The sequence below is a fragment of the Paramisgurnus dabryanus genome, chromosome 1 (assembly GCF_030506205.2).
Source record: "Paramisgurnus dabryanus chromosome 1, PD_genome_1.1, whole genome shotgun sequence".
In the NCBI taxonomy this organism is placed as follows: domain Eukaryota; kingdom Metazoa; phylum Chordata; class Actinopteri; order Cypriniformes; family Cobitidae; genus Paramisgurnus; species Paramisgurnus dabryanus.
Genome location: NC_133337.1, coordinates 51965032 through 51992335, shown reverse-complemented (window position 1 = coordinate 51992335; position 27304 = coordinate 51965032). Strand labels below are relative to the sequence as shown.

The 27304-nt window shown below is 36.4% G+C and overlaps 3 protein-coding genes and 1 long non-coding RNA gene across 6 annotated transcripts; 3 read left to right on the top strand and 1 right to left on the bottom strand.

Moving 5' to 3' along the window:
- The first annotated feature begins 510 nt into the window (after positions 1-510).
- On the top strand, positions 511-20089 carry hoxb1b (homeobox B1b). Of its 3 annotated transcripts, XM_065273297.2 has the most exons (5): positions 511-1124; positions 12274-12369; positions 16213-16675; positions 16881-18744; positions 18887-20089. In XM_065273297.2, exons 4-5 carry the CDS (start codon positions 18165-18167, stop codon positions 19219-19221), a joined length of 915 nt encoding a protein of 304 aa, XP_065129369.1. In that variant the 5' UTR covers positions 511-1124; positions 12274-12369; positions 16213-16675; positions 16881-18164; the 3' UTR covers positions 19222-20089. The 3 variants fall into 3 exon arrangements, with proteins under 3 accessions (XP_065129369.1, XP_065129368.1, XP_065129371.1); XM_065273296.2 differs by lacking the exon at positions 511-1124 and having other exon boundaries at positions 11035-12369; XM_065273299.2 differs by lacking the exons at positions 511-1124; positions 12274-12369 and adding an exon at positions 12449-12854.
- hoxb6b (homeobox B6b) lies at positions 3393-5840 on the top strand. Its single transcript, XM_065273301.2, has 2 exons — positions 3393-4077; positions 4778-5840. The coding sequence occupies exons 1-2, from the start codon at positions 3657-3659 to the stop codon at positions 5029-5031; spliced, it is 675 nt and encodes a 224-aa protein (XP_065129373.1). The 5' UTR covers positions 3393-3656; the 3' UTR covers positions 5032-5840.
- Positions 6212-8368, top strand: hoxb5b (homeobox B5b). The gene is made up of 2 exons (XM_065262573.2): positions 6212-7010; positions 7409-8368. The coding sequence occupies exons 1-2, from the start codon at positions 6425-6427 to the stop codon at positions 7654-7656; spliced, it is 834 nt and encodes a 277-aa protein (XP_065118645.2). The 5' UTR covers positions 6212-6424; the 3' UTR covers positions 7657-8368.
- LOC135744391 (uncharacterized) lies at positions 10362-27304 on the bottom strand. Its single transcript, XR_010530737.2, has 3 exons — positions 27050-27304; positions 20924-21092; positions 10362-10561 (listed from the first exon to the last, which is right to left on the bottom strand). It is a non-coding gene; the product is annotated as an uncharacterized lncRNA (long non-coding RNA).

The window sequence follows — 27304 nt, the reverse complement described above, 5'->3', positions numbered from 1 at the left end:
TATGCTGTTTTTAGGCCTTTTTTTGGACAGCAGGCACTGGTGAGCTTCAAGAGCATTGCCTTCTCGAGGGTTTAACCTACAGCCCATGCTCGGTCACTTTTGGGTTATACTGTTTTATTGCCCCAATAAACGTCGGAAATAAGTGTTTGTTCCTAGATACAGGAAGCAATTCTTTCCTCCACGCATGTTTAGTGCTGTAAAAAGCTTACACGTTCCATTTGTCTATTCTTCTCTTAAAGTCACCTGACAAAAGAATGCACACAATTGAGAAAACGTGGAATAGTGTCCTATTATTTTAGGGTAACTGATGTCTTTCAGTTATAGCCACTTGTGCTACATTCTGTAGGAAACGGATTAAGCATAAATTCTTATAAGGTTAGGGTTAGGTAGTCATCAAACCCGGTTTTTATTGTTTAGTTTAATAAAAATGCATTTATACAAGTACTGTACCTTATGTATAATGCATCTCTAAAATCAATCTTACAAATAGTTTCTCCGATAAATAAAAAAAATCTGAAATAAATAATGCTATATTTATCTATGTTTTTTAATAACGTGTAGTGGTGCATTTTCTATTTTAACGAATAAAGATGGCGGCGACCGAGTTGCTGCTGAAGCAAAGCAATAAACTCACAGCTGTTTATGAAAATTTACAACTTTGTGGTAGAACTTTATGTGTGATTCCGCACGTGGATTGGCTGAAAAAGGTCACGTGGACAGCTCTCTGTGAACATGAACTTTTTATGATTTCCCAAGTGGCTATAATGCAGCATTCTTTTGGTCAGGGCGCAGTCAGTAGCACCTCTGTCCTTATGTACTTAATGTTTTTACGTTTTGTTAAAGCAGAGGAAGAGGAATTTCTCTTGACTTAGCGATTTGTGTGCGTTAATGTGGATGGTGAGCACGCGACGTCATGCTAGCACGAAGCGTCTTCAGATTTTCACATCAGCTAGGAGTGCATGGATCAAGATACAGGGAGGACCTCAGTTCATTCTTACCCAATTTGTCAAGTTTTACCTCAGTCTGTCTTGCATCCAGTAACGTGACTTGAGATGGTAAATAGACGAATCTGCGTGACTATTTTGGAGCATTCCCCTGAACCGATGATGGACAGAAGAGGAAAGGTAGGACTGGACCTACAAGGTTCTTCACTTCACTTAGTCCAGCGATGTCATGCAAACTGGTGTACATAGATTTCCTTAAAACGCTGTCCTCTTAAGTATGCCTTGTATACAAAACAAAAAGAGACAAGAGTTAGGGCATCATGTTGATAAGAATTGGTATGAAGAGACCTCACGCGTCGCATGATGATTTGATGCATAAAGATCGACATAATGCGTATCGCATTTTTTTGCTATATGCTCTAAGAATGCATGCTGCTTAATTTTGGGGGAAATTGTTATTATTCAGTTACAAGATGGCTGCTTAATTTATTGGTTTTTAGATGTAAAGAGTGCATTAAAGTTTAGAAATCAACATTAAGTTTCTGAATAAGCAATTCTCTATGATCTATTTACTGCTTACCGATTTTGTCATTTTTAATAGAAAATGAGCTATGAAAGTTGAATGTTTTTAACATTTAGTTTTTGGTGTTTATTAGAAAGTGTTTCTCGGACATTTATGACATATATTTTCGCATTATTAACGATAGATTCGTGTTTTAAAGAAAAATTAGGCCTACTTATAGAGAAGTTTTTGATAAAAAAAATGAAATCTTCAGAAAACCTCAAAAGCATTAACAAGCTTTCTCATTTATTAAAGATGTTTATAAGGAAAATGAGATTGTTGTCAATTAAATGTATTACAAAGTGCAGTACTTTTAACAGCACTTTTGGACAGTTTAATAATTCTTAATTAAAATAATTAATAACAAAAAAAATGTGTTTTGAAAAACATCCACATGGGAAATTGTTGTAGGTGAACCCTAAACAAGCACACCTTATCTCAATTCTTGCTCTGTGATGTCATCTAGTGACGAGATTTGGTAACTGTGGTGAACGTCTTGGTTTGGGAGGCGCTGTCTCTGTTTATGTGATCTGACTTCACGACCTCTAGCATCCATAGGCTCTAGGTTTTGGGTCGACAAGTGCAGTTTGTTAGATGTCATTTTTAGTCTTATATATATATATATATATATTTTTTTTTTTAATTATACAAGATATTCCTCCCTTCACTTATAAATTGACCTTGGACTGAAATTTGTGTACTTTGGATGTCCTTTGTCCTGTAAGATTTCTTTTTGTTTTTCTTGTCTGTGATTGAGGGGACCACCGTACATATAACGCTGTATAAAACAGAAATAAATAATCGACTCTTTCGTATCCAATATTTAGTCGGATGGTGGGAAATGTAAACTTTAATGAGATATTACAATGAAATAGATATTTTACGTCGTCCTATATACAATGTAAATTTTCAACTTTATAAGAACGTACCAGCAATCCAAGGGACAAACAACAATAACGTCATTTTGAACTAATGAAGCTACACCCTATCGATATTCAATACCTCTAAAGATCAATTTTTATTAATTTACAGAAATTGATAGTGATTAATGGTTAGTCTTTTCCTTTGAGGGTTAATAAAATGCTAAAATGTGATATACTTTATTTATGTGTATTAAACACAATATTTCAATTAAAAAAATCTACAAGGACTGACGTTTTCTATTTTAGACAAAACATTTTGTGAGATTTGAAATTGAAACGAAGGAGATGCTTTATTTGTGGGTTGGGTTGAATTTAAATTTGATCGATTTACCTTTTTTGCTGTTCGATGTGGTTATAATGTATTGTTTGTTAAGCAAGTTTCGAGTTGATGTTGTTTATAATATTAAATGTTGACTTGTTCTAAGCATTACATGGGCCTATTCCTTGCTTAACAAACAAGGCCATGATATTTAGTAGTGCGAAAATAATCAAGAGTTTATACGAAATATAGGCCTTTTGAAATGATTGTGCCTTGGGAACAAAGTCTTCTTTAAACCAGCATATTAGTCTTCAGAAATTAACCTACTGCATTTACACTATGCATTTGCATTATTTGTTGTATTGATAATATTGTGTTATAATAAAGAATGAACAGCGAAACTCTTAGTAGGCTTATTGTTTTTATAAATTACTATGGTGAATATTTGTTCTTTAGAGAGGGAGTCTGTCCGTGAATTTGTGAATTTTCATCGGACCAATCAAACGTTTGTATTAAAATGTTCAACATTTCTGACTAACCAGAAAGTCGATTTTAAAGCGAGGCGCACAATTTTAAAATTATTGAGCCGCATTTTTCGTTACAAGGTCTGCAAAAGTGAATTATGAGCTTTTATAAAGCGCGGTATTGTTGATATTATCGTATTAAATGTTGATTTTTTTTTTTTAAAGAAAGCGCAAAAAAAACACTTGAGTCTTGGGTGTTTTGATGTGCTCGGGGATTCCATTCTGTGCAACAAGAGGGCCCCCACCTTAAATGTTACCCTGTCGCCAGAAATGCTCAGGATTGGTCAGGGACTGATCAGCTGGTTTCTCTCCCCGCGGTCTCAGATTGGCACCTCGCCACCCCCCTTCGGCTAAAACCAAATCTCAGATAAAGTAATGGCAAAAACCACTTGGACTATAAAACACAACAAATCATAACACTCGGACAATAACACTGGCCACCCCATGAGTTCCTATTTCGTCAACTCAACTTTTCCCGTGTCTCTACCCGGGGGACAGGAGTCTTTCTTGGGTCAGATACCGCTATATTCCTCTGGATATACAGACCCTTTAAGACACTATCCAAGCGCCACTTTCGGAGCGACCAATGTCCAGGACAAAGTTTACACCTCGTCATACTACCAGCAAGCTGGAGGGGTTTTTGGGAGAGCCGGATCCACCAGTGCTTGTGACTATACTACATCCAACCTTTACCGAAGCGCGGAGCGTTCGTGCGCTCTCGGAGGTTTGGAAGACTCGCTGGTCCTAACCCAGGACCAGTGCAAGACGGACTGCACTGAACAGGGCACAGAAAGATATTTTAACAGTGAAGACAAATCGTGTACCCCGGTTTACCCGTGGATGCAGAGGATGAACTCGTGTAATGGTAAGATACACATTGAGATGCTTTTTGCTTATTAGAATTGTAAGTCACATTACTTTCCACTACGTAGTACACTGTTAAAAATAGGTTATTTGTCAGACTGTTTGGTGGTATAAAATAACCTTTGACATTTACAGGACCTTCCTATTGCAGAAAAGGTACTCTGTAACGGGAAAGGTTCTGCATACTATAAAAAAGTAAGAAAGAAATGGTTCTTTTAGGAACGTTTGACTAAACGGTTCGTAAGGAAGAAAAAACGGTTCTTGTAGCATCACTGTGATGAACCACTTATAGCACATTTATTTTTTAAGATATGTCAACATTTTAACATATTGTTTACCAATTAAATCTACATTCTTGAAAATGAGTTCTACGCAGTCTAAATAACTAAATAAATAGCCAACGGCTGCATCGTAAACATTGCAATTTCCAGCAAAACATTAAATTTACCTTTATTTTTTATTTTTATTGTAAGCACGACGAACACGATGTGTTTTTACACACTGAAATACTTACGATATGATTCAATAAAGAAACAGATCCCCACATGCTTGCACGATGAACGCAGTTGTCAATTCTGATGGCACCGAAGTAATAACAATTATCACGATAATGATAATGGTGGCACGTGTAACGGTAGTATTTTATCTGCTGTACTGTCTGCATTACTGTTGACATGTCTGTTTTTCACATTTTTTGACAGGAATGCCTGGCAGCACTGGTCGCAGGGGTCGTCAAACCTACACTCGGTTTCAGACACTTGAACTGGAAAAGGAGTTCCACTTTAACAGATATTTGACCAGAAGGCGAAGAATTGAGATATCACACGCTCTGTGTCTGACGGAGCGACAAATAAAAATATGGTTTCAAAACCGTAGAATGAAATGGAAAAAAGAGAATAAAGTGATGAACTCCACAAAAGCCAGCGAAGAGGAGGATGGTGGAAAAGCCGAATAAATGTTAAAAACAGTTTATGAGGAATCCCTAAAACGTTGTACATATCATGTAGTTTAATTAATTAATAAGTACTGTGCTGCCCAACAAGAAAACTACCTATTACATTAATGTAGACATAAAATCTTCAAGAAAGACTATTCCTTGTGATTAAACCACGATTTTGTGGTTTAAAACTAGACATCCACATCATCTCTGTAATGACAGGAAAATATATGGGAGATAATTTAACCACTACTGTGTTTGGCCTATCTATAATAAACTAATAAGACAGCCGCTGTCTTATTGTTTGAAAAATTCTAATGTCTGTTTGAAGGAAAACTTGAGTTCCTGTTTAACATGCTTAAAGCTTTGATCTGAATATGTATTTTAGTCCATGTTGTGTGCTAGGAAGGGGGAGATTTTGATGTTTAATTTATTGGGGCGTCATGTTTGTGTATGTGTATGTGAATGCACTAAGAATAATACGTTAGCAATGCCATTTTGTCAATAAAATAATTGTTTAACAATAATGGTTTGTCTTTGTGGTTTATGGTTTATCAGGACATGAGTGCTTGCACTGGTTTTAAAAGTAATGTGCCGCGTTAGCCATATAAACATTTCATTATTACCATCTGTATGCGTTTGTGTAAAGAACTCCACTAGACATGATATCAAATGTTTTCTGATACACATGTGCTTTTTATGTATGTTTAATAAAATTAAAATAAGCATCCATGTGAAGCTATGCTGGAAAAATCAGGCAATTCGACACTACGTCCAGCTTGATCTCATTTACTTGACACAAAAAAGAAAAAAAAGAAAAAAGACAACAACTAACCTATATATATGTTAATAAACCACAATGTTTCATACCGAGGCACTCTTATGGCAAAGAGTCGCCTAAGCACTTAGGATTGCTTTTAATCTATAAAAACACAAAATATATATTTTAAAAGAACGTGAAATATTTATTATTAGGTATAATTTTGTCGTAAATGCATTTGCAAATAAAACTATTTATTCTGTGCAGTAAAAATGTATCGTTCAAGGATGCTGCAAAGCACCCGAAATGTGCAGGTGTTTCGGCATTTTTACAATTCTCCCAGTAGGTGACGCCCTCTGCTAACGTGGGATGAGGCGCGCGATGGGGAGGCACCATTGAGTTGAACCTAACGATCATCATTTCGTCATCATTTGTAACCATAGAGCATGAATTACCTCTTGAAGTCATCAGAGAGAATTTACGACTGGTCAACAAAGGCACGTGATGCCCTAACGCTCTCCCATATTTGGCCGCATACATGGCAAAAACGAAGTACAGTGCATTGCTATAATTCATTATTACATCATAAATTGTGCGGCGCTGGATTTTAACGACCAAGATCTACAAATCAAGACATTTTAAAACATCCAAATGAGCTCTTATTTTCTAAACTCGTTCTCAGGGCGCTATCCAAATGGGTCTGACTATCAGTTACTAAATTATGGTACTAACGGCGCTATGAACGCTTCTTACAGGGACTCCACCAGCATGCATTCCGGGTCTTTCGGTTACAACTACAATGGAATAGACCTTAGTGTAAATCGTCCCAACAATGGCCATTTCGGGGCAGTTGGAGATAATTCTCGCGCTTTCCAAAACCAGGGTCAGGACACCCGGTACAGACAGTCGAGCTGCTCGCTCTCGTCTCCAGATCCCCTGTCTTGTGCCACCAGCGAGGCTCTGGAATTGAAAGGTTCATCTCCTCCATCTGACCAGGGCACACCAACGGGCAACAACAGACTCAACAGCAACAGCAACAATCTCACCAGCAGCAATAGCACACATTTTCCAGACACTGACGAGACCAACGTCTCGTCCGAGACCGAGGATGGAGCACAGACGAACAGCACCACACGTACGCAGAAGCAAGAATCTGTCGCGACCTCGACTACAACACCCAACGACGGTCAAAGTCCACAGATATTTCCATGGATGAGGAAACTGCACATTAGTCATGGTATAAACATCTCTATTATTTTTTATTTATAGGCGTCATACTGTGTAAGCCATATCTAGATGATGCTCAAAATAGTTAACAGTTAAGTTGCTATACGTGGCTCAAAATGCATGCATGCTTGTACTACTCTTTAGAATATTTTAAGCTTTATTCGTTTTGAACTAACAAATCTAATAATGATAAAACGAACCATTGATTTCACCTGAGTAGAGTTTAAATATAGTCAATAACACTAATGGGAGATAACTGTGGAATTATTGTGCAACCATTAAATGGAACAGTAGCCTACTAAATGAAACCAAAATCAGTCCAACATTCAGAATTCATTTTGTAAGTCCCTTTCCGCTTGATCGCATGGTGATGTTTGCTTATTATTTCTTTGCCCTTGCTCACGCCAGATATGACTGGACCTGATGGGAAACGGGCTCGAACAGCCTACACTCGGTACCAGACGCTCGAGCTGGAGAAAGAGTTCCATTTCAATAGATATCTCACGCGCAGGAGGAGAATAGAGATAGCTCACGCGCTGTGCCTCTCAGAGAGGCAAATCAAAATCTGGTTCCAAAATCGCAGGATGAAATGGAAGAAGGACAATAAACTGAAAAGTATGAGTCTGGCTACAGCGGGGAGCGCTTTTCAAAATTGATCATATGTCGTTATCGGTTGAAAATTCGACTACTGTTACAGCGCTGCACCTTTCGGCTTGCTGATATCACCTGACAACGTGTAATTCTCCTGTGCAACGGAAATTGTCAGCTGTTGAATATTGTTATCACTTATGCTAAACCAGTTACAATTGCCATAAAATGAGTGTGAATGTCAAGTGTGTCAAGTTTATACATTTGTGGAGGAAAGCATGTTCCATGTGAGCTATTCGTGCAACGTACCCTAGACTTGTTACAAAGATTATGTACAACTCGCACTACCTATAACACTGTCTTAAAAGATAGTGGAAAAAAAACGCAAATTTTTGTTGTATCCTTGAACCTGTATTGAAACGTCATGTATTATTCACGCAACATGCTATATTCTTGTTATGTGTCAGGCTTAATGATTTCTCGTAGATGATACCTGCATCTCGAGAAAAATAAATATTTTCGCACTTACAATTTGTGTACTTAGGTTGCAGCACAAGATTATTTTGGGCTCGTAAGATGTCCTATGAAGAATGTCTTTATACAGTAGTGACCAATATGTTATTTGTAGTGCACAATGTGAGTTATGGACGTTCTGTGTTAAAAGTTGGAGAAAAAAAAATGTTTTGTCATTGACATGTTGATGGTATCTGCCTTTTTGTATTTGTGTCTTAAATGAAAATAAGTTCATTCTAAAAGAAAAATAAAGTTTTCTCTCAGTCTTATATAGTTTCTGTTTGGCCTATTTGATTTGTCATTCAATGGACCATAAATTATATTTTGTAGTGCTCATTTTATCTGCCAGTTCATCTCCTGATATCTTACACTTTAAATTATTATTCTCCGATATAGCTGCAGGTCAAAAACCTGTTATAGGCCTATTACATAAAACTAATAAAATAAAATGACAACTGATCGTGTATCATTCCGCGTAAGCATTCCTGCATTCTGCGAGAATATTTTGGTTTCTTATTCACAGGGAATCTTATTACTCAGCATTTGTGTAACAACAGTAGCTCAGCAACTTCACTTACCTAGCAATGCTTAAATTAGATGATTTTTCTACAGGTTATTGTAACCATTTGCATTATTTGAAACACAACATACATACCCCAGTGCATTTTGGATGATGCCCTCCCAAAACAACAACATGTAACTCTTGGTAGCTCTGAAACATCACGTGAGGTCCATAAAGTTAGTTTTATGGTTTTAGGGGGGTTGACAATGTGCTTCATAATTCACATTCTTGAATGCAACTGACTGTTTAACTGCTTCAGCGGGATTCTAAAGGTTGTGGGTAGCATGCGGACTACTCTCAGTAAACATTCGTAATATTCAATGCTGACCTGCCTGTCAGCAATCATTTTCTGAATATCTTCTGCTAAAGGGGAAACGATACGCAAAATGTCTTCTTTAAAAGAGTAAGTCATCTTAATTTTGTCTTTAACAATACATTAATTAATTGTACTATTCAATACGACCAGGACTTTAGCCAAATAATATTTTAGTTAAAAGGATTTTACGGCAACGTATGAAAAAAATGCTTTCGTTATTGATAAAAAAAAATATTTTGTGTCGTGTAATGCTAACCCGGCTGTTTTTTTTTAACTGCAAAGCTTCATTAAATGTGTTAATTTGATTGACATGAATAGTTGCATACAAAAATCTTCAGGCTCTTTCACTTCATATTTTAAAATTATTTTAGTGTTGAACCGCAATATTTGGAATGAAGTTATTTTAGTTGCTATTTTAAACTAAGAAGGAATACGTGGTAAATTGGTTTCATCAAACACCTGATAAAGCAGGCAAAATATATTTTTTAAAATACTCTCTTGATGTGTTTGCATATTTGCAAAAATTTAAAGACATACACAGAAAATATGATTGCTTCTTGTTTGTGTTTTAGTTAAAAGAAAAACACGAGGTACAAGTAGAGGTGAGAACATGGTGTAACTGTACTATTTACCCCTGGTAGAAACGGTTTCTCGATTCATAACTATTAAAATCCCATTGTACCCCTATAATGTGTTTTGCATATTGATAGGGGTAATCTGGGCGCTGTTCTCATCAATTATTCATTGGGAAGGGATCACTCCGAGGTCAGGAGACGAGAGTGGCACACATGCCTTCCCAAGAAGCAAGGTTCATGCCAGACTGGATGGTAGTGCTATGCAGTTTAGAAATAAATTATGCGCCCTTACTCAGATATACAGTATATGGTGAATGTTTTGAAATTCATACATGTAGTTATTATAAATATAACGAAATTGTTGAGAGAGACTTCGTACACTTTGTGGTAGATTTGTACTATCCAAAACTATAGATATAGAAAATATAATTTAATATAAATATTATTGTGTTTTAGCATAAATCGCAAAAAAGCTATATGCCGTAAAGGTTTTGTTATGCTGTCATTTAGACAGATGTAACACTACTTCATCGCCAGCAGGGCCCGCCTCACACCGAGCTCCTGGTCTGTTCTTACCCATTGTGAATAGCGTGAAATTTTGATGGTTGTTTTTCGTTAATCAGAATTACACTTAGGGAGAAATAAATATACCAGGCTACTCGAAAATCGGAAGCACTTCCATTGGACAGTTCAGAATGTATTTATTTGTTGAGGGTAATGGCAGTATACTTGATTATTAAAACCAATTTAAATAAATAAGACAGAGGGTAATTATAAGATATTATCGACATAAATTAATAGCTTGTGGAGGAAAGCTAAGTTTGCAAATAAAAATGCTATTAATAAAATATTGAAAGAATTAAGTATATCAATATTATACAAGACAAGAATCCTTGTACTGTGACAGTGCGTGGCATGGTGAAGGATCAAAGTTCATGCTGAGGTCACTAATAGGGTCTGGTCTGGGATTATTGGCATCATTCTCAGGTCTTCTTGAAATGAAAATACTGTTAAAAAGAAAACAATAAAGAAAAAAGAGAGAGAATGTTATAAAAATGCTAACTAAAAACGCAATAATATTATATGTAAGCTACGCCTAACAAAAGCATCCTTAGCCCCATTTTGGAGGATTTTCAGGCAATTTTAAATATGTATTTAGAAGCAGTTTGTATTACAAATTGTATATTATATTATCGTTATAAGTATTTCAATTTTATATTCAATTTTTGGTATAGATATAATCCCAACTTTACTACCCCTGCGTCATTAAAATAAAAGTTAAAGGCAATGCTTAAAGGAGAGAATTCACAACAACAACAACAACAACAACAACAACAACAACAACAACAACATTGCAGGGTTAATTAAAAATAAAATTGTATTTTATTACTGGTCTTAAATGTCTGTTGTAAAATTGTGATAACACATTCAGGAAATAATTAATCGAAGTTTGCCGCAGCATGTTTAATGAAGTTGATAAATGGTATTTCGCTTAAGGTTGTCTTGAATTTTTCAACTTGAATCGATCGTTATGCGCCCATAAGGTTGTGTGATGTCTGCAAAGAAGCTGGTAGAAGGCTAGACCTGCAGAGACACACACGAAATCAAAGTCTGGAAGAAAACGCTATATGCTTAATTACGTAAAATTATATAAATGGATTAAGTGCAAGTGTTCAAACTGGAGGCACAGAAAATAGCTACTACGAGAAAAAGGATTGAGGACCACACTTTGTGCCGACAGAGTAAGTTTACTTCTCTTTACATGGCCTCAGGATTTAATCCAGCTATATGTGCAGTAAATCAGAAGTGGAATAATGTAATATTCATTCCTGTTGGACAGTTTGTATTGATCTAAATAATCCGACAAGAAAACTTGATTTACAGCCTAAACTGAGATACTAGTAAAGCGTAATTTAATAATGCACTGTAATGTAGAAATTATATCGATTTTGAGAATTAAAGCATAAGAGCACATAACTAATGACCAGAAAAAAGAAGGGGTGGGGTGTACTGGGATTAGCTGTTCATTGATGAAATAATGAAATGCTTACCAGGAACAGTTGTCATTGGCCTTGTAAAACACCGTTTGAAATCATGGGATGCCTGTCATCTATATATACCCTGTAGATCCGAATTTGTGTGAATTAAGAGTCGCAAATTCGTGTCTTGGGGAATATGTAGTTGATATAAACACAACGCCAAAATGGAATTGCTGTGCATTTTCTGTTTTTGATTGTAATTCCAACAATAGATGTAATTCAATGTTGGAAACTTGTTTCTTGGGAGTGCGTTTTACATGTGAAAGTCTTGAAAAGTACACAACACCTGATGGCGCTACAACGTGTCACACAGTAACACATTCTGGCCTGCATTAATTTATGAAGATTAAAACAGCAGTCTTAGGTTTTTAGGGCTGGAATTTCACTTAATAAAGTCTTTATTTTCCTGCAGGATAATTTGTGTTTAGGGTTTGATAGCACGTTTAAAAATATCTAAATTGTACGACAGAGCTCCTTTTCCAGATGCAAACCAAAAATGCTGAATTTACAAAGGCACACAGAGGCTCAGTAGCATAACTGCTATAGCTAACGACTTTATAAACCTCAATAAACAATATTAAAGGATGTGATGTTCATGACATTCCAGTAAACTGTTTCTGTAGTGTTAATATTTTAATATCATATTAAACTTGACTTCATTTTCATTTATTTTCATATAGCAACAAACATATGAGACTATCTGGAGACACCAAAGGATTCCACGTGCCATTCAAGAGTCCTTACAGACAGCAGATAATCGAGAAGTAACATGACAGGTAATTTTTCCCATACATTCAGATAATTCAAATACTGTTGAATGTGAATTGATGAAAGAGCTTCTTGACACTTTACTGATATTTTCTTTGCATTTATATTAGCCTGCATACTATAACAATACACAGTAATTATCTATCGTATCTCACAATGTTACTAAGTGTAATATTTACCCAGGTCGTGTTCGTTATTATTACAATAATACAAAAAGCACCAAATTTACTGTGACTGGTAAAAAGATGAAACTCAAAGGATACTGGTTCCGCATCCCTTATTTGCCCCATGTCACGTGATTCATTAAATAATTGATGAAGAGGTTGCAGAGCAGAAAGGCAAAGGAGCCAATTCGTCAACACTGGCTTTCTGCCTAGCTAACTTGTGTGAGTTTAGGAGAAAATTCTCTGGAGCTCGCAGGAAGCTATCCTCATTGCTGTAAACTGTCAAGAGGGAGAAGGTTAGGAGCACAGCATATTAAACACCACACATTGTGAGTAAGCCTATTAAAGCTTTTACGTTGTACTGTAGTTATGTGTGTGACAAAGTAAACATTTTAAAGCCAGTATTGAGATGAATATGTTTCCACTAATCTTGCACACGGTTCTAACTCGGGTAATTTTCATAACGTATAAAATGAGCCTATGTTATGGAATCAATTTTATATTTATACATATAATTGTATAACGTTTTCGTCTTTATTAAGGTTTATTATGAACTGTGACAGTCGACTGAATTCGAATACAATGTTTGTCTACTGTTAGAGGATTTGGGGTATTCCGTCACCTGTTTTATAAGCCCAGTATAAGAATTACAGTCAGACAACGCTTATGTAAATGTTTTGCCTACATAAATTAATCCATCTCGATAATTTATTGCAGAGAAGTGGTCGTTATATTAAACCGCATCATAAGCAATAAGTCATAGGGTTAAGGGCTGGTAATATCAATAAAAGGGTTAAGGCAAATTTAAAGGCCTAGACTGGTTCGTTTGGGAGTGGTGACTATTGCACTGTCTATGACGAATTCACTATTCTACGAGCAGAAGAGCAAGGTAATGAAACACAACAGATCATCTTGAGAGATCAAAGGCCCTCGGACCTTTTGGGAATTGATCGCAGGACCATCCCGAGACAGCGGCACTCTCTCATCTTCAATATCACTAATTACAATATCATGCACGAATAATTCGAAACAGATGTCGCATTTACTACCATTTTATGGAAAATATGTTAGCTGCCATCTTGGAGAATATTTTTTACGTATTCCGCACTGACGCATATTAGTTTTCACGATAGTTCATTTGAAATGTTATATTTATGTGCTTGTGAATTTTGTAGCAAACTTAGTAAGTCTCACGACTTCCACCTATTTTTAAAAACAAGATTTGTGACCCTTCTAAGAAAATAATTTCAACTGACATTATCATCCCCATTATACACAAAAAACCTTTAATACTCAATTTTTAAGAGAAAATGTGCATAACAGTAACAGTATCTGAATGAACACAAACACACTTAATATATCACACTGCATGTGCTAATGTAGCTGAAACTGATGAATATGATCGTCTAATAATTAACTATAGTTTCCCCCTCAATAAATGTATTAAATGTCACTGACCTACAACTAACATTATCAGTTTATTTAATTGAAAATAGCACATTTCTTCATTCCCGGTTTGTGTTGACTGTGGTAAACGCTTTTGGTCGTATAGTATGTGGGCCACGTCAATACTGCTTTGAAGCAACATCCTGATCTTGCTTAATTTTTGTTTCGCAGTTCAATTTATATTGATTGCTAACTCTACGCGACATCCTTCTTTGCCTCCATCAGCTTTAACACGCAAGCTGCAATCCTCTCAGAAGAGAAAGTTTTCCTTTCAGTATTCTGATATTTAGCTATAGAAAGAAAATGTCAATTATATGAAAATATTAACAAATTTTTTGTTTTTATTTGTGTTGATCTGATTATTTAAATTGGGTCTGATTGTTATAAATTTACCCACTTATACATCTGGTAGGCTACATGGGATCTTTCATAATATGAGGTAAGCGTCTATTCTGTTTTGTAGCAAACTTAGTAAGTCTCACGACGAGCAAAATCTGTAACATTAAAACATTAAACGACTTCAGATTCAGATTGAAGAAACAAAATGATCACAAGAGTAGTAATCCGCGGCGATTTTTTTTGTTGGATTATTTTATCATTTGCACTTACAATATTACAAAATATCCTATCCTTTTTATTTGTGACTTATTTTTAAAACATGCAAGTAGAGCTTTCCATGCTCGAAGTCAAGCTGCTGAGGAGTAAGTTCACAGTTTGTGAATGGCGTAGGATCTGTCTGAGTGATTAATCACCTCAGTATTTCGTTCTAGGTTCAAAACGAGTTCACAGGGCTTTGTGCCTTCTTCTGTACCACCGCACAATCGCTTTCCCATTGTTTTTTACAAGAAGCCTCCTTCTGTTTACATTTTGCTGTGTGTAGCATCCAATCAGCTGTTCATATTATTTAAGTTAACGCATGGAGATATGCACCGGGCATGTGCAAAAACAAATAAATAAAAAAAATAATAATTCTGAAGCGTTGCAAATGTTTACCATATTAGTGGTTAATGATTGGTCTTCTGGTTGAATGAACTCCCCTTTCTGCTTAAAGCAATAGACATAACATCCAAAAATTACAATAACGGGTCTAAATAAAACGAAAAATTATAAGTTAACTTTATTATTTTACTGTACGTGCAGTAGGGTTGTTCAAAAAATATACAATTAATTGCACATGTACGAATATTTGTCGTTTTGTTTTTGTTTAGCCCAATAGTTAAACATCAGAGTGTTAAAAAAATCAGATTTTTATTTCAAATTTTTTTTAGCTACACTTAAACCATTGCATTTACATTGGGCCGAGAATTTAATATATCAACTACTTCGGACACAAACAAGCATTACATCTTTTCACTAGATACCCAGTCTCACAAAGTTTCGTGATATTCACGAATTTCCGTGTTTTTTCGTGATCGTATAACGAATTCCTGTTTTCGTGTGATTATCACGTGTTGGTTACTCAACAGATTTTTCCTATTTTTAAACCATTGTCGCTTCGGTTTAGGGTTAAATTTGGTGCTTGCATTAGAATTTACAATTTTTTTTTATTCATTTTTTTATATGTCGCCTGGCGTTAGGGTTAGAGTTGGGTTTGGGTAGGGATGTCATTTTATGTAAATCTAACCCTAAACCGAAGCGACAATGGTAAGAAAATAGGACAAAACAGTTGAGTAACCAATACGTGATAATCACGCGAAAACCGGAATTCGTTATACGATCACGAAAAAACGCGGAAATTCGTGATAATATCACGAAAAAAAAACGAAAAAAAAAAACGTGACTATATAACGAAATTTCTTATAGCAAAGTCTAAATATATGTTAATACTAGTTTTTTAAGTGTTTCGTTTCAATCCGAATGTTGTCCACGGCTTGAATTCGCATTACCTAAAATTGTGCATTTATCTAATACAATTCAGCATAGCAATTTTATTATATAAAACAAACAATTGAGGTAAAATAACCGTTGTATTCCTGTATCTCAAATTGTAGAGCATTGCATTAACAACACAACGGTCCGAAACACGCATACTAATAAAATAGTATAACTTATGCACTGTAGAAGTCGCTTAAGCGTCTGCCACATTAAATGTAAATATAAAGTTGTCAACAGTAGTCAAGAGATTTTGATTTCTGTTTGGCTGTATACTCCACAAGAGAGACATTATTCATGTTTTTCCTTTTCAGTTGCTCAGATGGATTTATGTTCACTGACTCACATCGTGTTGTTCTGACCCTGTAGGTCATTCCAGTGGTCTTCCGGAACCATACAGTCACATGACACCAGCGTTTAGCTATATCTGTCCTGAAAATGAAAACAACATCAACATCTGTCCCACGCCAGCGAGGAAATACAACGAAGTCGCAATGCTTCTGACACAAACACAAAAATATTGCCTTATTGAGACAGCATGGACCATATACCAGCTATAAGACAGCATGGACCAGCCCTGTAGATATGGAGAAGAGCTAAATAGGATGATAAAAAACAAACAATGGGGACAAATGTGCTGTTAAACAATTAAAGTTTCACGACATCTTATTTCAGCTTGTACCAACTCATCAGTGTTCCTTCCCGCCAACTAATGGAGATGTAATTGTAGGAATCAACAAGTCTATTTGTATTGCCAACCCCATCTTTCCTTGGATGACAAAATTTGCGCAAAACCCCACGAAGAAGAATCACAGCGCCGTGTCATTTGATGGTGAGTAAATAGGCCTGCAGCTGTCATATGGCAACCCAAATTAAACAATTATTTATCACTAACACACACACACACAATATTACTAATCCATGTATTTCACAAGCAATAATCTGTAAAATCTGTTTATGCAGAGTTATTTAAAGATGGTTGATGTCAAGTTAATACAATTGAGTAAATGCTTTAAAATTCATATCCTCCTTAACAGAATGCAGGAGCGACAAGAAAACCGCGCTGGGAATCATTGCCAAAAAGAGCACGCACTGCTTATACAAGTGCCCAGCCAGTAGAGCTACTTCAGACGTTATTTATGCAGGAGAAGGTGTGTGGAAATGGCCTGTTTACTCCAACATATAGTTAGAAGCAGATAAAAGCCTGCGGCTTTAGAAGGGTGCCTTATAGCTGAACCATCTTTATCCAGCAACCCACCACTACTGCTACAAATAAACATGATTAGTTGTTTGAAAGCAGTGGCTGAAACCTTTTGAGTAGCCTATGGACTCTCAACTGGTTTATCATACAGAAGACAATTTTTTTTCTTTCTTTTTGTACATTATCGTATACCTTGCTTTTAATTTAAGATTTAGGTTCGCTTCTCTTGACCGGCTGTGTTTCATATTCACAAGACCCACGATTGCACACAAAATAAAAATTAATTGAACAAATTAAAATTTATTTTTAGTTTACTGGTACTACGTCTAGTTTGAAGTTTTAGTTAATGAGATTTGGGTATTTTGTTGGCTGACAATTTATTAAAGGTATGTTTAGCAATGTTGATCTATGCTAATCGTCAGCTGTTGATTTCAAATTTTCTTCTAGCGCTTTTCATAATTTTCAGAGTCTCATTTACCCAATGGAATCGAAACGTTTGTCACCTGTAAGCTAACAAATGCAGTGACAATAACAATAAAACGTAAGAGGCTTTTAGGAAACATTAAGAAAACCAAAAATGTATGTTTCCTTTCGGTTTGGAGCAAAATATTATAGCGTTATAACTTTGCTCTGTTGTAACATTTTAATTTTTTTAAAATATGTTTTAAATATAAAATAGGTTGTTCCACCAGCTATAGGTTACCTGGAAAAAACAAAGCTGTACTTTTCCAAGTCAGTGATCTACGTTCTCTGCGACGTCTGCTGTTGCCCTAGCCGTCACAATATTAAATTCGTTTTGAAAATTTCAACTGTCTTCAATTCACATTCAGTCAGCCCAAGATCCAACACATCGAGAGTTCATCAGATTGATGGCTGGATTCGATTGATGTGTTTGTCATGTAAATGCCAATCGTTTGATGGACACCTGCAACGCCCAGAGTGCTACCGCAGGTCGCACACTATTGGTGCAAAATCAGTCACATGATCTGTCACTTAACCGATATGAGCACGGATAGAACTTTGTGTGGTTTGACATACTGCTTAGAGGTTGTAGGGGCACTGGGACCACACATCAGCGTATATTGACCCTGCTTAATCAATTTTGCTTGGTCAGTCAACAATGAATTCCTACTTAGATTATACGATTTATAACCGTGGCGGTAACACTTACAGTTCGAAGGTTGGGTGTTTTCCTATGGAGCAAGAATACTTGCCAAGTGCTTGTGCAAGTACAAATAATTACATTCCCGAGGGACGACCAGTCGGAGGCAACACTTTTCCAACGGCACCACTCGAAACTCATGGCACAACTTATTCACAACTTCAGTCGCAGCCATACCACATGAACATGGACATGGCCAAAACAGGACACAACAATTTTTGCAAGCAAACCCGACCTCACTCGGACTATGGACACGTTCTCACTCCAGCAGATGACCACATGCGTCTGCAGTCCCCTGCTTTTTCTGTTGTTAACATGGGATCCAACATCGGAGCATACAGTGAATCTAACTGCAGGCCAGGATCTGTTTCTGCAAGCCATTATCAGCCTTATACCTATGGAGAACATGAATCACAAAGCTACGGTTCGTTTAACAAGTACCAAGTCTCTGCTGAGAGTGACAGCGATTCCAAGACTAATATCAAACAAGCGCCAACGTTTGACTGGATGAAAGTCAAGAGAAACCCCCCTAAAACAGGTAAGTTGGGGTTTATGCATGAATGCATGTATAATGACTACTGTGGATATTAATCTTACATTGAAAATGTCAGGTAAGGTCTGACAGCACAATGCAACACAATTATTAATTTGTACTCCTCCACTGTTTTTGTCTCTTTCAGTCAAAGCTGCTGAATACGGAATCCACGGCCAACAGAATATAATCCGCACCAACTTTACCACCAAACAGCTTACCGAACTTGAGAAGGAGTTTCACTTCAATAAGTACCTAACCAGGGCGCGCAGAGTGGAGGTGGCCGCCACCCTTGAACTCAATGAAACGCAGGTTAAAATTTGGTTTCAGAATCGCAGAATGAAGCAGAAGAAGCGCGAGAAAGAGGGCACCGCACCGCTCGTAAAACGCGCGACTCTTTGCTCTGCTGGTGATAGCGCAGAGAACTCAAACTCGTCTTCCCCTGGTGCTTCACCTACTTCAGACTCCTCTGCTGTCGTTTGACTTGCCTGTGTGAAAAACGAACTCATAAGATGTTTTATGATCGTGCTGTGGATCTACTTAACTTATTATACTGTCCTGGACATAGCGTTGAATATGAGCTAATGTATGCATGTTTGCTTTTTATATATAAAACATACATTCTGCTGCATTTGTTTCAAATGAACAAACATACATTACGCTTAACAGTCCAAAGCGAGACTCTTCAGGTAGATGTCTTATTTTGCACTACAGATTCGTACCTCTTTTAAAAAAAGTGAAAATGAATGGCATCTTCATGTATTTGAGAACATTCTGGCCTGTGAAGTTCTAATAAATAAATATTTTATTTTTTTGAAAAAAACTTGTCCTTTCGAGATGAGGGAACGTGTCAATTTATTGATTTTCTTTTAATTAAAGGCTCTTCATGATATTTGTGAGATTGTGTCCTTTGTCATGTCACAATACAATGGAGCTAATTTAAATCAGTGTTGCTCTAGTCTGTATAATTTGACAAGAGGAATGTTGCATTACACACCGGGTGGCTTCCTATGACCTTTTCACCTTTTGTGCCTGTAGGCTCTCTAAACATGTAAACACTCCTTGGTGCTCAGTATTTATTTTATATTTTTCATGTTAACTTGCCACAACACTGATATTTCAGGTAACAAAAAGTTATTTAGCCTAGTAAGCTCCTACATCCAAATGTAATCAAGTCACCATTCCACTTCATTTACACATTTTTAGAGTAGAAAAAAAGCTATTAGGATATAAACAAATACTAAAGGTTATATTTATGTACTTTTTTACCCCAAGCAATGAACAAAATTCTGCTTTACTGAAAGCAAACCCTTTCCAAAATGGCCTTAATTTAAATAAACTTGTTACTGTAAATCAGTGTCATTATTTACTTTGGTTATTTTGGCAAAAGATGCCAAATCTGTTTGTAGAGGTCAGCTGTTACAGAGGGCAAAGGCAATTAAACAGTAGATACCATCTCAATTCTTTTAGAAAGTTTGCAAGGACCTGAAAACCCTGTTTCATTCCCTATCATCGGATGGACTGCTCCAATATTTACTCAGGGTGTTGGGTTTGCACAGATCTTGCCCCAGCAGCCATGCACTGTCAGCACCCTCTCCACTGACCAGGTTCACTTAGAGTTCAAACCTAAATTAATTCACAAAAGCCATGGGTCTGTCCAGTTGGAGATGAGCAGGGTGTCTTCCCAACGGTCAACCGAAGTGTTTTCTATCTCCAAAATTACTTATCTATTTAAAATGTAATTAGGTATGTATAAAACTAAATATAATTAAACGGATAAAGTGACAAATAGTATTGTTATTGAGAAAGTTTAACTGTTATTGTGGGTTGGATATTGATTAAATAAAAAAAGTCATTGAGATATGTAATGCAGTTCCCCATTAATATACCATATTTACATTCAAAGGATTGTTTGTACAATCTGCCAATCCAGTGTAAATCTAATTAAAGCAAAAGACAAAATCTGGTGATGTGACAAGATGACCTTTAAAAACACTTTTGTCTCTTTCCCATTTATAATACATCAATATGCCATTATGGGTCATCATTATTAAAACTACCATGTGCAAGAAAGCTGCTCATACAAATATTAGTCGGTCAAAAGGAAACGAGCTACAATAAAATGTTTTTACTTTAGTTATCAGGAATGTGTACTGTTTGTTGCAGGTCCTTTTGAGTTGTGTACCTCTGGGCTCCTACTGGGTCTCCCATCTGTGGGCATCAGTGGAACAGCCACAGTGCTACAGAGACAGATGTTCAGCTAGCCTGGAGGAGGAGGCTGTTTTTCACCACGTTGTCAGCCTGCATAAAAGCCTTCACAGCAAATGTGGGGCAAGAGGAGCAGTCTGCAGATACTGGAGAGTTGAGGGAAGACAAAAATAGCATTCTTAAACAATGATCTGTAGGTAAGAAGTAGGCTATATATGGAAAGACAGGGTGATATAGATGTGATCTGGAAGGGCATGTAACAGTCGGCAATACTACTTTAAAGAGGACATTTAGAGGACTTTAAGATTTAAAATAAATCTTTGGTGTCCCCAGAAATCAAAATATCATATAGATAATTTATTATGGCATGTTAAAATTGCCTCTTTGTAGGTTTGAGCAAGAACTTGCCATTTTTGGGTGTCTCTTTTAAATGCAAATGAGCACTAAATGGCAGTGCCGTGGTTGGATAGTGCAGATTAAGGGGTGGTTTTATCCCCTTTCGACATCACAAGGGGAACCAAATTTCAATTACCTATTTTTTCACATGCTTGCAGAAAATGGTTTACCTAAAATAAATTACTGGGTTCATCTTTATCACATTTTCTAGGTTAATAGAAGCACTGGGGACCCAATTATAACACGTAAACATGGAAAAAGTCAGATTTCCATGCTATGTCCCCTTTAAAACCCAGTAAGTTTGTGAATATGTGGTGGCCTTTTAATATTTTGCATAAGGCAAACACTACAAGGAAGTGTATGTACTTTACAAATCATATAACAGAATGTGTAACACTTTATTGGCAAAAAGTGGTTTCTTACAAAAACTGTAAATCCTATAATTCACTTGATTGGTTTGAGTAGCTGTTTTGTGAGTACATGTATGACTCTATATACAGGCTTTGCTATTTTTTTTTTAAATTTCGACTATCTTGACAAAGGACAGTGGATCAGACCTAAAGCCCTTACTGTAAAAAATATGCAGCATTTTTGTCAAATCAACATATTTTTATGTTACTTTAACTTATAAAAATTAAGTTAAACAATTTAAACTTGAATTTCAAAGTTATGTCAACTTTTTTAAGCCAAAATTAAAAAAGTAGGATGAATTGATTTGCAAAACCAAGTTCCAACTTCATGCTTTTTACAGTGCTCTAAAACCCAAGAAAAAAAATTGCACTAAAAAAAATTGCATTAAATATCCAATTCCTCGAATAAAATCATATTGACAAGTACACCGCCTTTGCTGTCAGGTCACTTTTAAGGTGATGTTTAGGGCAGATCTAAAGCATGCAGTGTATATGCTCTCCCTGCTGGGTGTGCTTGTCAGATGGTCTTTTACAAATCAAATGCCTAGCTTGACTTCCTGAGTCTTGTTCAAGTCTCTCTGAAGCATGTCACTCTGCTGGGGTGCATGACCTCAAAGAGATAAAAAGAATACAGTATACACTATTCATGGGCTTGAAACAGGGGTCAGAGGGTCATTATATGTGTCTTGTCTTTCACAGACATACAGTCAACAGCAAAGACAGTGGCCACATGCGGCCTCCTCCTTTCGGTGCAAACAGGAAGAACAGGAAGATTTCCTCCGGCCCTCTCCAAACTGACCAACACAACCATCCCCCTCTTACTCAATCGTATCTACGTCCTCACGAGGCGATTCAATCTGTCCAGTACTTTATTAGCTGAGTAACTGGAGAGGATCGGTTTGCCCCTAAGACAAGGGTTTGGGCCATTGCCAGTAAGCAGCCACAGATATTGGCAAAGTGCAGTGTAACACAGACACATGAAGGATGAAGACTTCTTCACAGCACAACAATGATTCGATAAGGAGAAAAGTGAAGTTCTCCCACTTGCACAAAAATTGACAGTTGCTTTTGCAAAATCAACACTATTGTGGTTTGTCATAATTGAATCAAACAATTATTTGAATGTGCTTTTCTTGTAGGAATCTTGCAAAGCGTTACCAGTGCTGTGTCAGTCACATGGTTTAAAGAGGCGAGTAGTGCGTGCCAGAGGGAGACAAATGAAAGCTGACAGATCATTTTATCAGTGACAGATCATTGATATCACTGACTGCCTCCCTGGTCTCTTTAAGAAGGCACTGAAGGGTGAATATTAGTGAATACTGTTACACCAATCCGCCCTGCTCTGAATCCCAATGGCTGCATATTCCAACCTGCAAAATATAAGGTGCAGCACTACACAATGAAGGCAGTAAAACCAAGTAGTATACGATTTCAAGCATTAAAGGGGCCATGGTACAAGACTTTTTTAAAAAGTCAAATAAATCTTTGGTGTCCTCAGAGGACATATGTGAAGTTTTAGCTCAAAATACCATATAGATAATTTATTATAACATTTTTAAAATTGCCACTTTGTAGGTGTGTGCAAAAATATGCCGGTTTGGGCGTGTCCTTTAAAATGCAAATAAGCGGATGAAGTGCAAACACTTTGTTGCAATTGAAACTTAATTGTGCTGTGAATTATTTACTCTTTCTCTCTTTTTCTCTGGACTAAATGGCAGTGCTGTGGTTGGATAGTGCAGATTAAGGGGTGGTATTATTATAATAAGAGCTCCTTATGACATCATAAGTAGAGCCAAATTTAAATTCCCTTTTTTCATGTGCTTGTAGAGAATGGTTTACCAAAACTAAGTTACTGGGTGATCTTTTTCACATTTTCAAGGTTGATTGAAGCACTGGGGACCCAATCATATCACTTAAACATGGGAAAAGTTTGATTTTCATTCCATGGTCCCTTTAACTTTATTTTATGATTTGCATTTTCCAACAATTCATAGAAATGTACACTACACTCAAAAAAAAGTGCTGGGATATTTTTTCCCAGCATTGTGTCAAAAAGGAAAGAGCACAGCCGTGTTGGGTTTAATTCTGTCTTTCTTTTCTTTTGAAATGCCATGCCAGCTCTATATTCATGGAGAAAATAAAGTCTGTATAAAGTAAGACTAGAAAAGATAGTAGAACTATGTTTGGATTGTTTAGTTAAATTAACCCAGAACATTTTTATATGTGACCCAACAAAAGTTTAAAACAAGCCAGCATAGGTTAAATTACAACCCAACAGCGTGTGCTCATCCCCTTTTGACCCAAAGTTGAAAATAACACAGCATTTTTTTTTTTAGATTGTATGCAAAGATAGCACATAAATATTAAATAAAACAACTACAGCCTTTTTGATTATGGCGCCATAGAGAAAATATTGACTAAACTGGCATTTAAGACATGCATATATTGCCTGTTATACAAAAAAGGCATTTTCTGCACACTTTAAATAATCTTTTTAAAAATTGTGAAATCCAGGCTAATGTATCATGATAATGGGATTTGGAGCATCAAAGTTTGATTTCAATAACTGAATTCAATCTTTAACATGACCTTTCTCAGTCAAAACATCAAGGTTATATTTTCACAGAATGTTCCTTATAAATCGCAAAATAATACTTTAGCTTGGTTTTCACAAACCAAACTGGGTCATAATTTCAGGTTTCAAATAAACTTAAACAGTTTTGCACTTTACTGATGATGCAAAAGAAGTCTCGTTCATTTTTTCTAATTGATTTATATGTGGGTGATGACATACAATCTATCATACTTCCCCCATTGGAAATATTTACACCTGTAGGTCCTTAAGCATACACACAAACATCTAAGTGCTGCTTGTAGGTGCCCTAAAAGTGTCTCATGCATGCATCGAGAGGTTAATTAGCAGCAAGTAGCTGATCTGAGTGCAAGAAGGTCAAAGCAGCAACAGAAATGAGCCAGAGGCATAGCAAAGGCCAAAGTGTTTTAATACGGCTTAAAGGAAAAGCATAATATACTAGTTGATGGTAATTAAATCTCATAATGGAATACACTAAACTCTCAAACTGTTCCAGTGCCTTTCCATTGACCCCTTGGTTATCTCGAGGGGTGTGTGATCATGTCGGGGTGTGATTTCTGTCAGGTCGAGGCGGGCCGGTCGGTTGGGGGGGCTCTCAGATGACAGAGATCTGCCCCTCCCCCAAGTGAAACGCAAATGAAAAGGAATGCAGAGATAAAAAGCCAGTGTTCAGAGATAAGGAGACAGAAGAAAGGAGCAGGCGAATGCTAAAGGAGCTCTCTTGGGGAGATGAGAGGTGCTGATGGCAGTGTTGGTGGTAGGAGATCATAGCAGGTTCCTCTCATCAGCCCGGGCCTGTGTTTGATACTGGGTCTTTGTCGCTCTTTCAGCTGTGCATTGTTGGGAGGTGTAATCCCGGGCGGATTACAAAGGCAAGATCCTTTCATATGGCTTTGCCCAGCAGGCAGTGCTCATGCTGGAACTGAAGGCCACGCTCATTCCTCTATCTACCTTCACAAGGGGCCAATAGCTGCAGGGACAGTGACGCAGGGGTCATTCGGTCATGTCCTCTCCTTGGAATTCTACTCCCCCTTACTCAATTTAGATTTTTTTCTTTCAAGATCTCCCTTTACGTTGTACCTGCGCGAAACACCTTACATCTAACTTGCAGAAATTTTTTATAAGAAAAATAAAAAAATTAAATTTGAATTTTTGACCACATTTAGCCTAAAATTAATCACTGACTGTGTAATATATAAGCTGTAAGACAATACATCCCATGCTTGGGTGTAGAATAATAAACTTTAGGTACTTTTATGTTCCAGGCTTGATTTTTATTTAATGAACATAAAATTTTTCTTTTTGTTAATTTATGGGCATATTTTGTCAACTAATTGATTATAATTCAACTACGCAAATACAAATTCACAGAGTTTATTTGTTTTGTACAATTGTCTCCAATATTTTTTGTACAATATTTTTATATTTTTGTATATTAAAATTTTTTTGTAATTAGATGTTTGTACTGGAATCTTCAAGTACCAAAGAAAATTCCTTTTTTGTGCAAGCACACTTGAAAAAAAGCTCTTTCTGATACTGATTCAATAGTTTTCTTAAATAATATCAGTTTTTAAACATTACAATTTCTCCAGTCATTGTACTACATATTTTTGGATTTAAGTGCTTGTTTAGCATGCAAAGAAAACGAAAGATCACAATATCACTTAAATAATTTTTTTCTATTGTGTGTCATTTCCTACCATGATGTATTTTGTCACATTGTGTTAATGCCTGTGTACGTGCATGGTCTAATTGAGTATACTCTGAAAGTCTAAAAAATAAGAACATACACCTATGTACATAAACCATTCCTTGGGCTTTGGTTTTCAAATACAACTTTAGCAAAATAGCCTTGTGGCATGACAAACTGATGCTCTTGGCAACCTGTTTACCCTATAAGCTGTCATGTTAACACACAACAAAATGACAGGGAGAACATGGTTCAAATAATTTTGATTGACTAAAAAAAAAAGAATTTGACCACGACTAAATGTCACATTGTTTGCAGGGACACAAACGACAAAACAAATGTTTCCAGCATCCAAGAACAAAGAAACCACACATGCACAGGCAATCACGCACAACTAAAAAACTGATGTAGCAACTGCTGCAAAGACAAGCACCTTTTACATTTTCTAAAAAAAAAAGTAAGAATCTAGTATTACACTCAATTGAATTTAAAGTCCAAGGCATAGTTTATGTTGGCAATGTATAACCTTGAAGGTAATAAATCCTACCCAATTAATTTTAGGGTTTCAAAAATTCACAATCAATCTGTAAAATCAAAACAAACTGTCCTTGGTCTGACTCAATTTAGTTATTAATGTTAATAACTTCAAAAACAGCAGATTAAGTCATCCACGTCCATGTAAGTGATCTCTTTGCATCAAAGAGCCAATTCAGAATTGTGGAGAAAATCGTGAAAGCTAAACAAATGTGCTTGCGAACCGATGCAAATAAATCAGAGAGACTTTGCAAAGGACTTTTGCAGAAAGTAAGTACTAAGAAAATATAGACTACAGTAGCAGTTGTGCAACGGTAAACTATAGCCCTTATAGCCCTAAAATTTTGCTACATTTTGCACATAAATGCTATTGCTAATATCGCTGCGAAGTCACGTGACTTGCCACGCCACAGGCCTATACGCGCAGCGCAACATTATCTCGAGACTTTCAGTGAATTGAGTGTTATGGGTACTACTTACACATTAAACCGGTGATGGTATAGTGATGCTATCGATGGTCATGAAAGAGATACTCCTCTGTCATTAGCTGTGTCTGTTTACAGAGCTTGGTCTGTTGCTAAAATCGTATAAGACGCCTGAAGGCATAAAAACAGATTCAGGCTACTCGATAGTCCGTAACCGCGTGGATGGCCTTAAATTAAAATACAATGTGAAAAAAAGATTAAGAAGATTAATTTTAAACTGTTATGGCGTGTATGTCATATTACTGGACAT